The sequence below is a fragment of the Notamacropus eugenii genome, chromosome 5 (genome assembly GCF_028372415.1).
Source record: "Notamacropus eugenii isolate mMacEug1 chromosome 5, mMacEug1.pri_v2, whole genome shotgun sequence".
NCBI classification, from domain to species: Eukaryota; Metazoa; Chordata; class Mammalia; order Diprotodontia; family Macropodidae; genus Notamacropus; species Notamacropus eugenii.
Window position 1 is genome coordinate 226,542,089 of NC_092876.1, and position 16,078 is coordinate 226,558,166.

General features: G+C 34.6%; 1 protein-coding gene across 2 annotated transcripts in view; it reads right to left on the reverse strand.

Annotated features, from left to right (window-relative positions):
- TTC21B (tetratricopeptide repeat domain 21B) overlaps positions 1–16,078 on the reverse strand; it is a 106,783-nt gene that overhangs the window by 25,963 nt on the left and 64,742 nt on the right. For both annotated transcript variants that reach the window (XM_072612199.1, XM_072612200.1), the window contains 5 exons: positions 14,530–14,640; positions 12,584–12,722; positions 10,965–11,071; positions 6,285–6,473; positions 5,036–5,146 (listed from right to left, as the gene is read on the reverse strand). In XM_072612199.1, coding sequence (XP_072468300.1) covers positions 5,036–5,146; positions 6,285–6,473; positions 10,965–11,071; positions 12,584–12,722; positions 14,530–14,640 — 657 coding nt within the window. The remainder of the gene's footprint in view (positions 1–5,035; positions 5,147–6,284; positions 6,474–10,964; positions 11,072–12,583; positions 12,723–14,529; positions 14,641–16,078) is intronic.

The window sequence follows — 16,078 nt, forward strand, 5'->3', positions numbered from 1 at the left end:
ATGATTCTTCTACAAGTCAGAAGGCTACAGGAGCCCCTTGAGCACCCTAGGGAGTGAGAATTGATTTTTCCAAAAACCCTAAATGCTGTCCCCTTACAATGGAACACTGAGTCTAGGGTCCTTCATAAAGTGGACAATTGTTACCATTCTCCCCTGGGGAAGGTGAGACTCATCAGGTCAGTGAAGAAGAATGTTTTTGACGGTTTACTGGATCTTTAAGACCTTTGTGTTTAGAGTTTTTGTAAGGTAAAATAAAACCTGTTCAGTATTCAATGTATTGTTAGTCTGAGTATTTGTTTTCATGAGAGCTGAAAGCTCTCTTTTTTTTCTACCGAGACATGAGCTATATTATGATGTTCCCAAGGGAAGCCCTGGGTGACATAAGCCAAAGGGAAAATTTTGTGAGAACCCTTACCCTCTCTCTCATGAAACCTTTGCCAAAATTGAACCCAGTCCCTGTAAACCCAGACATTAGGTCTGGACTCCAGGTTTTATCTGTTGCATCTATCATATTATCTGCAACTTTCTTTGTATGAACTTCCAGACAAATCCTGCCTTCTCCCCAAACTCCAAAGAACATAAATCAAAACATACCTTTTTAAAACATGTATCAGCCCTAAAATAACCTAAGCGAAAAATATGCTAGATGAAAGTGACACCAAATCAGCTTACTATATGTGATCAACTTCTTAATTTTAGTTTCTGATATATGAAGGTGGTCAAAATATTCCTTTGGGCAAGAAGAACAATTTAACTCTGAAAAGACAAGGAAAGACTTGAACTGTACCATAACTGTAACAATTCTGAAATAACTAAAACATGCTCATGTATACCACAGCAATGAAGGAAAAAAAATCTGAATGAAGGAATATTGCAGATCAAATACTCTGCTATTCAGCAAAATATTTTGCCAATACCATATATGAATAATCTTCATATTAGGCAGCATAAGCAGACCCTGAGAGTTCAGCTTTTAGACACTACTTCCTGGTCAAATAAATTAACTTCTATGAGATTCAACAAAATCAATTGAGAATTTATCTGTCAAGCTATAGAAATTGTCCGTGTATCTCAAGTCCAAACTCCTGAAGTTAAATCCTGTGAAGAAACGAAGTAATAATGATCACTGATATTTACATAACAGCTACTACGTACTATTCATTGTACTAAACACTAAATAATTCTAATTAATTATCTCCATTGACACAATCACTCTGCGAGTTAGGTACTATCATTATACTTATACATGAGGAATCTAAGGCAAACCAAATTAAGTGAACTGCCTCTGGTTACACAGCGAGTTAGTATCTGAGGACAGATTTAAACTCTGGTCTTCTTGACTCTGATTCCAGTAATCTAACAACGGCTTAACTACCCTGCCTTAAAAATACATCTTTCTATCCCACAAACACTTGAAATGTCAACAAATATTTTCTAACCACAAATTTAGTGATAATATCACAACTGCATTTATTCTTCAAAGAATAAACATCAGTCTGATTTTTTTCTGATTAATACTAAGAAGTCAACTAATGGAAGTATATAATCAAGTTTTGACATTACTCACTTAACAATGATGCATTTTTCTTATTAATAGTATGAATAGCCTTAATCTTTGCAATGTGAGTAGCTCTTTCCAGTATTGTAGATTGCAACCACATCCTGCTTGAATCTTTTCCAAGTTCTCCTATAGATCTTCCACAGAGATCCATCCAATGACCTGGAGATCTTCCTCTAGATCTTGACAAACATGTGGACCAGCTGTCATCCCTCATTGTCAGTTTTGCCTATTCTGTTCAGACCTCTGTCTCTGATAATATTCTTCACAGAATGTCTACACGATTCTTTTAGTAACACCCTGTGGCTCACTCATACCCATCATACACCTTTACCAAAAGGCATTCCTTTTGGTTGACCTGTGACTTTCATTCCATAAAAACTGATTCACAGTCAAACCTTATTACCAGATGAATGCTGATGTTTTAAAGATGGACTTTTGTTTCAGAGAAGGGACTGGGATTTTTAAAAGTACTATGCAATTCCCAAATGTCATCCCAACCACATCTTCCTATTCCATTTTGGGGTCAGTTCGTTGTCCAACCAGGATATATATGCTGCTAAACCAATCTATGAGCTATCCAGTTAAATGCAACAACAGGCAAAAGGATAACAGACATCTTTACTGTGTGTTGTTTTTCCTGTAGAAATAGCTAAACTGAACTTTTGTGAATGAATCATGCTACATTAATTGTATATCCTTTGAAGTAAGGTGGCTAAAATATCAGATTAAGGGAATGCTGCAAATAAAATTTACCTAGATTTTAATAAAGTATTAGAAGTCTCTCATACTGTTTGTGTGGAAAAAGGGAGAGATAAAGATTAGGATCTAGTATAATTATATGGATTCTGAATTGTCTGAATGGCTGGGCCCAGAGAAAGTTAGTAAAGATATGATGCCAACTTGGAAAGAGGTCTCCAGAGAAATACCTTACAAACTGGTGCTTGGTTCTATGTGATTCAAGATTTCTGTCAATGATTTGGATAAATATAGGAATGTCAAGGTTATTCAATCTACATGTCAACAAAGCTGGGAGTGACAGCTAAAACAACAGGTGGCAGTCAGGATTCAAAAAATCCTTGACATTCTGTGTTTCAACTACACAGTTCTTTCTCTGGATGTGCATGGTATTTTGCATCATAAGTCCCTTGGAAATGGTTTAGGTCCTTGCATTGCTGTGAAGGACTAAGTCTATCAAAAACAGTTCTCACATACTGTGGCTGTTACTGTGTATAATGTTCTCCTGGTTCTGTTCACTTCACTCAGCATCAGTTCATATTAAGTCTATCCAAGTATTTCTGAAATTCACCTGTTCATCATTTCTTATAGCATAATAGTATTCCATTATATTCATATACCACAACTTGCTTAGTTATTCCCCAACTGATGGGCATTCCCTCAATTTCCACTTCTTGGCTACCACAAAAAGAGCTGCCATAAACAGTTTTGTATATGTGGGTCCTTTTCCCATTTTTATGATCTCTTTAGGATATAGCCCTAGAAGTGGTATTACTGGGCCAAAGAGTATGCACATTTTTATAGCCCTTTCTGCATAGTTTCAACTATTTTCTCTTTTGTTATGTTTGGTTTTGTTTAGTTTTACTCATGCTTTCTCCCATTCATTTTAATTCTTCTACGCAACATGACTAATGTGAAAATGTGTTTAATAAGAATGTATGTGTAGAGCCCATATAAGGTTGCATGTCATCTTGGGAAGGGAGGAAGGAGGGGGAGAAATTTTAAAACTTATGGAAGTGATTGTTGAAAATTGAAAACAAATAAATAAATTTGGAGAAAAAATACACATACACAAAAGAAACAGAAATAGAACTAAGAATAACAAAGATGGGAAAAAAATTAAAAATAAATATATATGTCTATATAAATATTAAAAAAAACCTTGACATAACACAGAACTGAATGGAAAAAGACAAAATTTAGTAGGGATAAATGTAAAAGTCTTATTCTTGGGAATAAATAAACCTCACAAATGCAAGATGAGAGAGGCACTCAAGACAATAATACAGCTAAAAATTACTTGAAGGTTGTAGTGTCCTTCACACTCAATATGAGTCAATAGGATGATATGAAAGAAAGCTAAAGCAATCTTAGTCTACATTAAGGGAGGCATAGTTTCCAGGGATAAGGAAGGAGGTAATAGTCCTTTTATACTGTGTCCTAGGCAATGTCTAGAGTATTGTGTTCAGTTCTGGGTGCTCTAATTTAGAAAGCACATTCCAGAATTTCTAGAAGCTAGCAGCAGTCATATCACACCTTTGCTTCATACTATATGCGGATTAATTGAAGGAACAGGGAAATGTTTGCCTGGAGAAGAGAAGACTTCGCATTCTTCAAGTATGTGAAAGGCTGTTATCTGGAAGAAGTTTCTGCTTGGCCCCTGAGGGCAGATCTATGGACAATGGAAGCTATTAAGAGGAAAAGGGAGGCTTGATGGAAGTAAAAATTTAATAATTAGAGATATAAGAGAGGTGGAATGGGCTGCCTTAGGAGAAAGGTTTCTTCTTCACTGGAGGTCTTCAAGCAAAGGCTGAATGATTACTTGTTTGTTATGTTGTAGATCAGATGTGTCAAACACGTGGACCACAACACTCTTGAGTGTAGCCTGAACCAGATTAAAATGCAATTGGGAAATGTTTAATCAAAAAATACAATAGAATATAAATAATGTTTATATGTGCTTTTCATTATGCAGCCCATAGGGATCCTTTTGCATACTTTAGTGGTCCCTGTTTCTACCTGAGTTTGACATCACTGTTGTAGAAGACTTTTTTTTTTTTTTTTTTACCAAGTATGGGTTAGACTGAATGGCAACTGAGGTAAAATTGTAACTGAAGTTCTGTGTTTCAAAATTTCCTTTTTTTTGGTCAAGATTGATATGATTCAATTCTTCTAGTAGTATGTACAATCATTAGTGATTAAAAAAGAACCTTACATTAAGAGTATCAATATTTAATATGTACATTAAATTAAATTAAATTTGCATTAAATTAAATTAAAACTGTGCAACATTTAGCAGTTTTCTACCACTCTGCCACCATCATTGTAGAAAAGGAAGGAGGCCTCACAGGACTGATAGCCAATTTGTAATTTTCTTTGTTTTATAAGTTGCCATTGTTGAAGAATTCATCACTAAGTGGCAAGTTTACTGATAATGAACCTCTCCGTAATTAGCTAGACTGGTCCTCGGAAAGTTGCCTTAGTATGCTGCTAGAATCAGGCCTTTCCTACATTGATGATCTAATGGAGCTTGTGATTCCTGGGCATCATGTTTCTGTACCCAAGGTCATCTACATCACAATAATGCACTGGAGTAGAAACTTAACTCACAACATAAAGAATTTTTGAAACTTCACCTGGAACATATGATTATTTCTGCAATTTTTCTTGAGAAGGTGTAAAGAGAAACAAATACCTATAATTGTTGTAGTTGAATCTCTTACAGCAAAATTCACTAACCATGGTAGCAGCTTCATTATCTTGGTCATTCTTGAGTAGGAGTGCACAATGACGTTCACAAGCATCAGGGTCATCTTGTGCCAGGTACAAACGTGCAAGTTCCAACATTGCCTATACATATATATGAAAAACGTAATTAAGATATATAAAAATTTTCAGGAACCTCTAGAACTATATTGTGAATAAGAGAAATATTTTGCCAAAACCTAAAATTTCAGAGTAGCTAAAAATAGCTGAGTTGAAAAATATAGGGCTAGATCCTAAATATAAAATGGTGACAGTAGAAAAGCATCAGATGCTTTCCATGCCTTTTTTGTAACACTTCCAGGATTCTAAAAAATCAGCAATTGCAACTTTTGTAAAAGCATTGTGGTATAGTAGAAAAAGTACTTAATTTGGAGTCATAAGATTTAGAGAGTAGCTCAAACCCTTTCTCTACCACTTCTAACTAGCTGTGTGACTTTGGGCAATGCATAACTTCTTTAGGCAATTTTCTTTACTTGTAAAATAAAGAAGTTAGATTAGATAATTTCTAAGGTTTCTTTTATTCCCTAGTACTCAACAAACTAATATCGAACCTTTGGTTATTAGGGAAAGGGAAACGTTTGCTTTATTTCATTAATCCTTAAAGAATACTTTAAATTTTGTTCTCACATCTAAAAGCAATATATTAGTTTCAAAATTTTCAAACACAAGCTTTAACTTTCAGAATACAATGATGTTTGTCTCTTGCTTTATTCAAGAAATTTTACAAGTAATGATATACTAAGTAGATCTTAATAAGAATAATCAAATTTCAGCTAGCAGAAGCAGGAAAAAAAATTAAGCTTGCTCATACATTTTTATTTTAGATATGTCTGCCAAATACTTTCCCACCCCAATTTCACTAATCATGCCCTAATGACAAAATTTATACATCTAGTATGAAATGGTCTAAAACTGATTACTGAATCACATGATAAAGAACATTTGAAAACAGTGACTTAGAGATTTACTTTACACTTATATACATGGAATTTTCTTCATAATAATTGCATTTGCTAAACATTTCCAATCCAAGGCATGATACCAACATCTTTGTTTTTATTCTGAATTTGTTTCCTAACAACATTTCTTTCATTTTCTTTTAAAATGTAATATATGTTTGATTTTCTTCTCATGTTTATAAACAAGATAGTTGGAATTTGGTAGTATGAGAAATTTGATATCTAGTATCAAAGGTACTATAAAAATTTATAAGAGAATTGACCTTGTTATCTGTTTCACAATAAACAAGAGCCTCTTTGTAAAATTTAATTGATTTCTCATAGTCTCGCTGAGCAGCAGAATGTTTTGCAATCTCTGCACAAATTTCAGCTGCTAACTGTTTCTGTGTAGGAACTGCATCCGGCTGCTCCATTTGAACACGTTTTAGTACTCGCGCTTGTAATTCTCGAGCCTGAAAGCAATAAAAGATGATGACATGAGGAAGGGGAAGAGGGAAAAGTGTATTCTAAATAATTTACAAGTAACCATCACAAAACATTTCATTTCCCACACTATTGGCCCAGTAGTTTGCTGGCAAACAAAATGCCTTTCCTATCTCTCATTTTGCATTCATAATTCATTTAAAGTAAAAATGTCTCATGAAAATTTTTGCAAGTAGGACAATCTCTATTTTCTTTCAAAATGTATAAAAATTTAAAAAATCCTCTTCTGAATGACATGAGCAATAAAATTTATTTTACTTATAGTCTCATTTATGTAGCACTTAAAGTTTGTAAATCACTGCATATATCATGTCATCTGATTCTCATAATAGTGTACATGTCTTTCTACAACCCCTTCAACAATGAATTTTCCAATCTTTTGTTATCTTGGTTGCTCTGCTGGGTCTAAGGTGAAAACCTTCAGAATTGTTTTGATTTTCATTTTTCTTCTTATTAGTAATAATAATAAAGGAGCATTCTTTCATATGGTTGTTAATAATTTACAATTCTTTTAAGAACTGTTTGTTCATATCCTTTGGCCATTTATCTATTAGGGAATGATTTAGTCTTAAATATTTGTGTTAGTTCTCTCTCTGTATTTGAAATCAGAACTGAATCAGAGATATTTGATGCAAATATTTTCCCAACTGACAGCTTCCCTTCTTACACTAGTTGCATTCATTATGAGTGAAAGTTTTTAATTTTATGTAATGAAAAATATTCTATATTTCATAATAGTTTCTGATCCAGTTTTGATCCCCATTTGATCCAGTACTCCTACTCTAGGCAGAGTTGTGAAGAACACTTTATCTAGTTCACTTCTTCAAAAATTAAGTTTGTATTCATGTGTTCTGTTCCTTACATCATCAGTTATCCCAAGTTTCTCTTCCACTACCCCTTCCACAGCCATTCCATACAACAAGTAGTATTTTTTTAGAGGCTTATGATCTTTAGGTTGCATCCTGTCTTCAAAATCAGTATGTTTTACTTACAGAGTAAGGGTATTTTCTTTTAATGTTATTGTTTGCTTTTCTTCTTCTAGATTATCCTTCATTTATGTACATTTGAATTCCCTGTCTATTGTTTCTTTTCTTTCTTTGGTGGGATTTGCCAATGCAGATTCCATCTTTTCTATTCTGTATTTTCTATTTAGTATTTCTATTACATTATTTTTTTGCTATGTAGGCCATAAATTCTGTTCTTATAATTGTCATTTCATTTTTTAACCATTCAGGCAGAGTGTCTTGTGGTTCCATATTCTTGTCACATTCAATAAGTGTTGATCATTTTCTTTTATTCTGCAGTATCAATTCACAGATGCCTGAACTCATTGACTACATCTGGAGGTCACATTTCTTTCTACTGTTCATCCTTTTCCTGTCAGTTTATCTGCATATGTTCAGGGTCTCTGAGTTTTCCTCTTCCTGAGATCGTTGGCACTTTCCAAGTCCTTTTTCCCCTTCTTTTTCAATATCATTCATTTTCTAAGTATCTGACTCACTACCCTCTGATGGTGTTTTTTTGTTGAATCTCAAAATGTTTCGGCCTTCTTCTGTGCTAGGCAATTCACAGGACACCAACCTAGGTCTCTGCCCCAGGTGACTTTTGGGTGGACAGAACTAGCCCTCATTGGCTGCTGAACACTTTCCTTCAATCTTGGAATGCTGCACAGCCCACACATTTCTGTGTCTGCCCCTGTATCCTGTCCTGTTTCCTCCATTTCTCAGCATTCTGGTCAGGCACTAACAGTTCAGAGGGCTGCCATGCTGGTACTGTATGATTTTTGTAGTACGGGTCTTCAAGGCTCTAGGAGGAGGAAAGGGTGGGATGTGGTGTTGAGCTCTATTTTAAGCCCAGATATATGTCCTGTCCACTCTGTTTCTAGCTCTCCTGCAGACATTTTTTGCAGTACATGACACTGTTTGCCACAATGTTATTATGTGAGCCCAGTGAACTTCTTTAGTCTGGGATGTGGCAGAGGCATGCTGGTTATTTGTCCTGACCAAAGCAGATTTCCACAGCCTTGAGCTGGGATCTCCGTGACACTAAAAAGAAAGAGATCACAATGTTTGCTAGGGCAGGTTCAGGGCAGATGGCATGGACTGTAGATAAGAGGTGACGGGCAAGCAAGATGTAGAAATCAGTTCATGTGTTTTTTTAATGTCCTTTTGGATTTCAGAAGTTCTAAATCACGGAGACAATGGAAATGTCTTTGTATTTGGTGCATATTTTCTGTTTTAGAGAGATATGAGAGGTTGAAGGATATCATACTTTTCAGAAGTCCTGGTTCTCATCTAATTTATTTCCAATAGTGTGATTTTTAATACATTATTCAAGTTACGCATACATTTTCATTTTATTATAGCACATGGTATAAAGTGTTAGTCTAAATATTAATTTCCAGTCTTCCCAGCAGCTCTTGTCAAATTGATTTTCCCAAGTAATTTATGTTCTCAAGTTTATATAACACTGGGTTATTGAGTTAAATTTTACTCAGTTCTTACTTTAATGTTTCACTGATCAAGTCTTCTATTTTTTTGTTGTTGTAATTGCTATTCAGTTTTTTTCAGTTGTGTCCATCTGTTTGTGACCACATTTGGTGTTTCTGTGGCAAAGATAACAGAGTGGTTTGCCATTTCCTCCTCCAGCTCATTTTACAGATGAGAAAATTGAGGCAAACAGGGTTAAGTGACTTGTCCAGGATTACACAGATAGTAAGTGAGGCCAGAGCTGAATTTAGGAAGATGAGTCTTCCTGACTCCAGGACCTAAACTCTATCCACTGTATCACTTTATTATTTTATAATATAATTTGAGGTCTGGAAGTGTTAATCCCTCTTCATTCTTACTTTAAAAAAATATTTCCCCTGAGATCATAGTTTGTCCAAATGAATCTTTTTGTTATTTTTCTCTAGCTCAATAAATTCTTCTCTTGGTAGTTTCATTGGCATAGCACTAAATCTGAAAATTAGGTTAGGTATAATCGTCATTTTTAATTAAAATTGGTTCAGCCCAAACATAAGCAACTGATATCCCTTCAATGATTTAAACCATTCTTTATTTCTTTAAAAAATGTTTTATAATTATATTTGTATGTATACCTTAGTAGAATAACTCAAATATTTAATGGGTTTTGCAGTTTTTGAATGGGACTCCTTTTTCTATTACATATTCCTGGATTTTGTTATTAATATGTAGAATATTGCTCATTTCTTTATATAATACTATTTTACTGAAGCTATTGTTACAATTAATGTCTTTCCTACTTCTCTGGGATTGTCTTACTGTGAATTCTTGAAGCATCTTGTGCCTTGTGCAATTTTGAAATCAATATTGTATTACATTAGTTTGTATATCTATATATCTAGATATCTTATTTCTCCTTGCTGAACTATAAGCTCCTTGCAGTTACTGATCATCATTCCTGCACTCTCAATTACTTAGCATACTAACTAGAAATTTCTGGGACATGTTCAATAAATGGTTGTTGAACTGTAGTGCATACTAATTCAAAACTGAAGAAAATGATAATTTTAATAGTGAGTTCAATCTATTTATTTAACTGCCTTGTGACTGTTTAAGCAACTTCCATAATTTTCTAACATCTGCTGTATTTTTCTTTTGAAAATTCAATTTTATGCAAGAAGAAAAACCAGACTATTATCTTTTCAAGTAAGTTATGATTTCTATCAAACTATTTAGGTGCCTGTAAACCAAAACTACACTAAAACACATCTCTATGCATACAAAAACGTCATTCATATTTCCTATGAGTGGGAAATTGGCAAAAATAAAATTCACTTTTTAGGTGACAAAATAGTACATTCTCATTTTGTGTACGCACAGCATTGCCTCCTAACTAGTTATCTCTCTATATGAGAACTATAACTCTGAGATGGTATGTCACTTAATCATATTTCTTTTCTTTAAGTGTTTATCAAATGCACTAACTGCTATATTGGGGCACAAAATAATAAGAGATCAAACAATTATTTCAACAATATCTCAAAACTTATTACAATTATTTTTAGTTTTTCTAAACTAAAAGTAAAAAGGCTATAGAATATTAAAGTTGGTCTCTACCATGCCTTAGTGCTCTTTGTCACTTTTAATAAAGGCCTTAAGAGGTTCAGGTCCTTGTCTGAGGTCAAAGAGCTAGTCAGTGGAAGATCTGGGCCTAGAATCAACACTTCTTGACTTGAAATCCAGGTTCTTTTCCACAACACTGCTTCAGTTTCAAAAGTTATTCAGAATGTTAAAGCCCAAGTGACTGCCACTTCATACAGCCTCTATTATTTTCTGAATTTCCTTCTTATTGTAAACATTCCTCCTTCAGACCTATTTTTCTGGTCCCTGCTCTTCCTGATTCAGTTGGGGGTGGGGGGGAAGAGAAGAGGGAAGAGGGAGTCATCACATTGTCTCCATGCATGCATACACGTATTTTATTTCCTCCATCATTACCTGCTGCAGTGCAGCTATTGCTTCAGCAGGCTTTTCCATTTTGCTGTAAATTTTTGCTAGGAGAACTTGATAACGTCCATCTTCTACTAGAGCAGACAGTTCATTCACTATCAAGAAGGTAAATGTTAAAGAAAAGAAAAAAACTGTTTAAACAATAAAAATTAAAAGCATCTTTAAAGTTTTCAATTTCTCTTTTGATAAATGATTTTCAAAGTACAGAGTGATAATTACAAAATGTCCAACCATAGTTTATGTAAAAGAATCAGATGATAGATGATTAGATAACTGAATGTAATTTCTACATTAAGAATAAAAAGTCTATAAATACAAATGAAAAAACTTTAATTTACATTTGATCTTTTTTTCATCTTTTCCTCCTTTCAAACACTTTCCCCTGCCCCCACTGGAACAAATGCTGTAGAGTATTGCCAATGTAATTCCTACCCATCAGCCCACCTCTCTGGAAACCAACCAACCCCCTTTCCTCCTTCTTCCCATCTCTACCACTGTAAAAGAAAAACCAGAATATCTTTCAGCTCATACCTCAGGTCCTGCTCACTGCTTTGTGTAGGACCTCTCTAGGCACCATCTCAAATATAACTACTCACATCTTTTGGATGAGCAAAGGATCACTAAATATAGTTCTACTGATAAGGTGGAGAACTTGCAGTCCTTATCAACTATCCTGTCACAGCATCCTGCCAGGACTTACTGCCTAATCTGCTGATGTACCTTAAGGATTGCTGGGGTTTTCCATAAACTATGTAGTTAGACTCTCTTTTATGTGCCATTTCCTCAATCAGAGTGTGAGTTCCTAAAGAGCAGGGACTGTTTCACTTTCCTATTTGTATCCCCAAGATTTAGCACATCATAAATATTTAATAAATTATTTTTCAATCATTCATAAAAGATTTGTTTAAATAAAAAAGCAAATAAAATGTCCAAATGTTACCCATAAGAAAAGAAGTAAAAGACTCACTTTAAATAAAAAATAACAGTCTAATTTATGATTTCTACAACTACCATTATGATTGAAAGTAGAAAAAAAAAGGACTCTGGCTTGAATATTACTTACAGAAAAGCTATCTATACAACTGTAGTTGTATAGTGTATAGTGTATAGTGTATCTATGCACTGCTTCTCACCATTATCCAATTCAAAACTATTCTAGTATTGAACATTAAAATGCTTAAAAACAAATGAGACAAAAATATTTAAATGAAAATTAATCGAACATTTCATACCTTTAGTACCACATCAAAATTCTGACAAACCTACACATTTTGTATAAATTGCATTACAGGCAACAGGTGTGTTTTTCAAAAGTATACTTTTAAGTCTTATTAATTAAATCTTATTTTAAATGCACTCAAGGTCCTAGCCCTTTACAAGAAAGAATCATTTTAGAGAGTAACAAATCATTTTATAATGTAAATAATTATCTTCTCATGAATTTGTTCATTTTCGAATATGATGTTTTAGTAAAGAGTAATATACTTGAATATTAGATAAAGAATAGCAAACACTGAGAGTACTAAGATTTATGTTAAAGCAAAAATAAAAAAACTGAATTAGACAACTATGGTATATATCATTTTAAATTAATAAGACATTCATACCAGGTTCATGGGCTAAAGCATGCTGAAGAACTTTCTCTGCTTTTTCATAACGTTTCAGTTTTAATAAAAGTTCAGCCAGATCATAACAAAGAAAATTCTGTTGACCACTTTTCAGTGCAGCTTCATAGTAAGTGATTGCCTAAACACAAAACTCTTTTTAAGAGGGAAAGGCAATTTAAATAGCATTCAACAATAGTTATTTTCAAGGTACCACAAACAATAAATATATTAAAAACAATAAAGAGACATAACTAACGTGAGGATAATCTTGTTCATAGATAGATTTCCTGAAACAGTTTAAAATTTGTGAATTATGCATATGGAAAAAGGGTTCAAAACTTCATATATAATACATCAAGCTGACTTTTTTTTTTTTTTTTTTGAGACTAGGTGTATTGTCTAAGCTAAAGGTGCAGCAGCTGCTCATAGGTCCAATCCCAATACTGTTCACGAGGGAAACTATAACCTGCTCCATTTTTCCAACCTAGACCAGTCTGTCCCTCTCAAGGCAACATGCTACCCACTGTTGCTAGGGGTTGACCACATTTGTGCCAGACTCAATCCAGACACCCACTGCAGCTCAGAACTCCTGAACTCAAGAGATACACTTACCTCCATCTCATTTAGTTGCAGGGATTACAGGCTATCTCATCAGACCTAATAATCTTTCTTATGAAAATTAATTAATTAACTGAAAACAAAATCCAATGAGACTGAAGTTTGGGGTTCAACTTTACAGACGAGTTAACCTCACTGTGTTACAAGGTTAGATGTTGAATTATAAATACATAAATACATCTCATAAATGTGACAATCCTCAAGAAATCTGGCAGTGTAAATGCATAACTAAAAACAAATCAAAGTGTTTATTTACAGGGGATTTCAAAAAGAAGTAGGAAGACTAGGAACATTCATACTTTATTATATATGAATAGTAACTGCAATGTAACTTTAAAAATGGTGGTATAGACCTTAGTTTACTTAGTACTTAAGTAGTAAAAATCTACTTTAGAAAACTGAAAAATTTCCGTGTTTAAAAAGTCCTGAAAAAAAACATAATGATAAAACTTTTGAGGTTGGTCAGCCAGTCAGTCAACAAGCATTTATTAAGTGATTACTCTGTGTCAGGTCCTGTGCTAAGTGCTGAAAATACAAAGAAAGCCAACAGCTCAATACATATATGTTAAGCGCCTGTTGTGTACACATAGTACTGTCCCAAACTGTGGGGAAAACACAGTTTAATTAAAACATGGTTCCTAATCCTTGGGATCTTACTTTCTAAGTGGTGATAAAGATACACAAGTAATTATAATATGTAATAGTAAGTGCATTATAAAACTCTTTGAAAGGGAAGGTTTGAGGGGGAAAGTTTTATGGAAAGCAAGAGATGGTTCTCATAAGACTTCCTAGAGGAAGTGGTATTTGTCTTGAACTTTAATCAGTCAGTCAATAAGCACTGCTATGTGTTAAGCACTGGGGATTCAAAAAGAGGGAAAAGATAGTCCCTGTCCTAAAGGAGCTCAGTTAGAGGATGGAGAGGAAATTAGCAAGGGAAGAATATAAGAAAAGATATTTTAGGAACATGGAAGAGAATGAACAAAGGGGAAAGACACAGGGCATAACTTGAGGTAGGTGGCAGAGAATAGTCCAGTTGGCATAGAGTACAAATAAGGTAGTCAGAAAAGATAAGTAGGTACCAGATCATGAAGAGATTTCAATGCAAGCTCAAGAAGTATGAACATTATTTAGAGGGCATAAGGGAGCCATTTAAGATTTTTGAGCAGAGACCAAAATGACCAAACCTATACTTTAAAAAATGGATACAAATTTAGAGTTTTGCAAACATCTGGTGTGTACATACTACTTTCTGAAGGTCTACTGCATGGCACAGGACTTGAGAAATTTGGTCTTGTGGATTTATTCCCCACTATATAATATGTAAGTACCTTGGAATAGTTATGAGTTTTTACCAGAGCTTTCCCAATCTTACTCGCCAGAGTGCCATCTTTTGGGTTCTGCTTGAGAGCTTGCTCATATGCTTCTATGGCTTCTTCAGGCTAGAGTTGTCAGAAATAAGAAGAGATAAGAGTAACTGACTAGATCAGGCAAATTAACACAAGTCTAACACTTCCCTCATTAGGCTATTAATTTGGGCTACTTTGTAAAGCTACTTACATGCGTGTGTTCATCCTTCGCTGCCGAAGAAGACCATGCTATCAGAGAAATGGTGACATGACTTGCACTTGACTTTGTTTTGAGTGAGGGAGGGCTGTGCAGGTCACCAGCCTCACATCTCCTCCAGAGCCATCTGAATCCAGTGACCAGATACTCATCAGGATGACTGGAGATGACCCAGGATGAGGCAATTGGGGGTAAGTTACTTGCCCAAGGTCACACAGCTAGTTAGTGTCAAGTGTCTGAGGTGAGATTTGAACTCAGGTCCTCCTGATTCATGCACTGGTGCTTTATCCATTGCATCACTTAGCTGCCCCCTCGTTACATGTGTAGCAACACTGAGAAGCTGTATTTGTCTGACTGGCCATCATTCAAGAGTTAAAAAGCATTAGTCACCATCATCAGGAATGTTAGCGTGTGATGAGTGAGTACAACTTATTTGAAATGATCCCTTCCCTCCTAAGGCAGGGTGGCAATTTACAGGGAGTACTGTCTCTTATAAGTTACACAGTAGAGTCTGAAACTTAATAATGAAGGACACTTTACCCAAGTAAAGAGGACTGCCCCATTATTATGCCTAATCAAAAGGGCTATTTATATGCTTTTGGTGACCTTTTCTACTTTAAATTAAAAAAAATCCATACATTTGGCTGTCAAATAAGTGCTGGTCATCTATTTCTTATACTACAATTTAACTTTTGTTGTTATTTGACATTGTAATGTCAAAATTCCTAAATCATTCTCATTAACTTGGAATTGTTCCTTGAACGATGCTGAGCACAAGCACCCATGCCTGCACATTCCGTACAAATCACGTTCATTCCCTCATCTAAATTCATGATGGAATCCATGCTACCTGCTAGAGGCTTTACTCTCTGCTTTCTCCTACATTATGAGGATACCAAACACACAGGCTGTTCACTGCTTATTGCTTCCTCTTGTCATATGACATTTGAGTATTCATCTTATTCAATTATACATCTCCTGTGACATGTTTTATGTTACTTCTTTATCATAGTTCATTTTTTGCTAATGTGTTTTAGCCAGCTTACTCACATATATCAGAGTGAGATTCATTTTTACTCTTTGGAGAATGTAGTGTTCCATGATATACAGTCATGTAATAATACTAGAAGAATTATTATGCAGTTAAGTGGTATGGTGTATACATAGTGCTGGATTTAAGGTCAAGAAGACCTTCAAATCCTACCACAAACACCAACTAGTTATGTGGCCCTGGAGCAAGATGTTGATATTTTTTTGCCATAGTTTCCTCATATATAAATTAGAGATGATAACAGCACCTATATTACAGGGCTG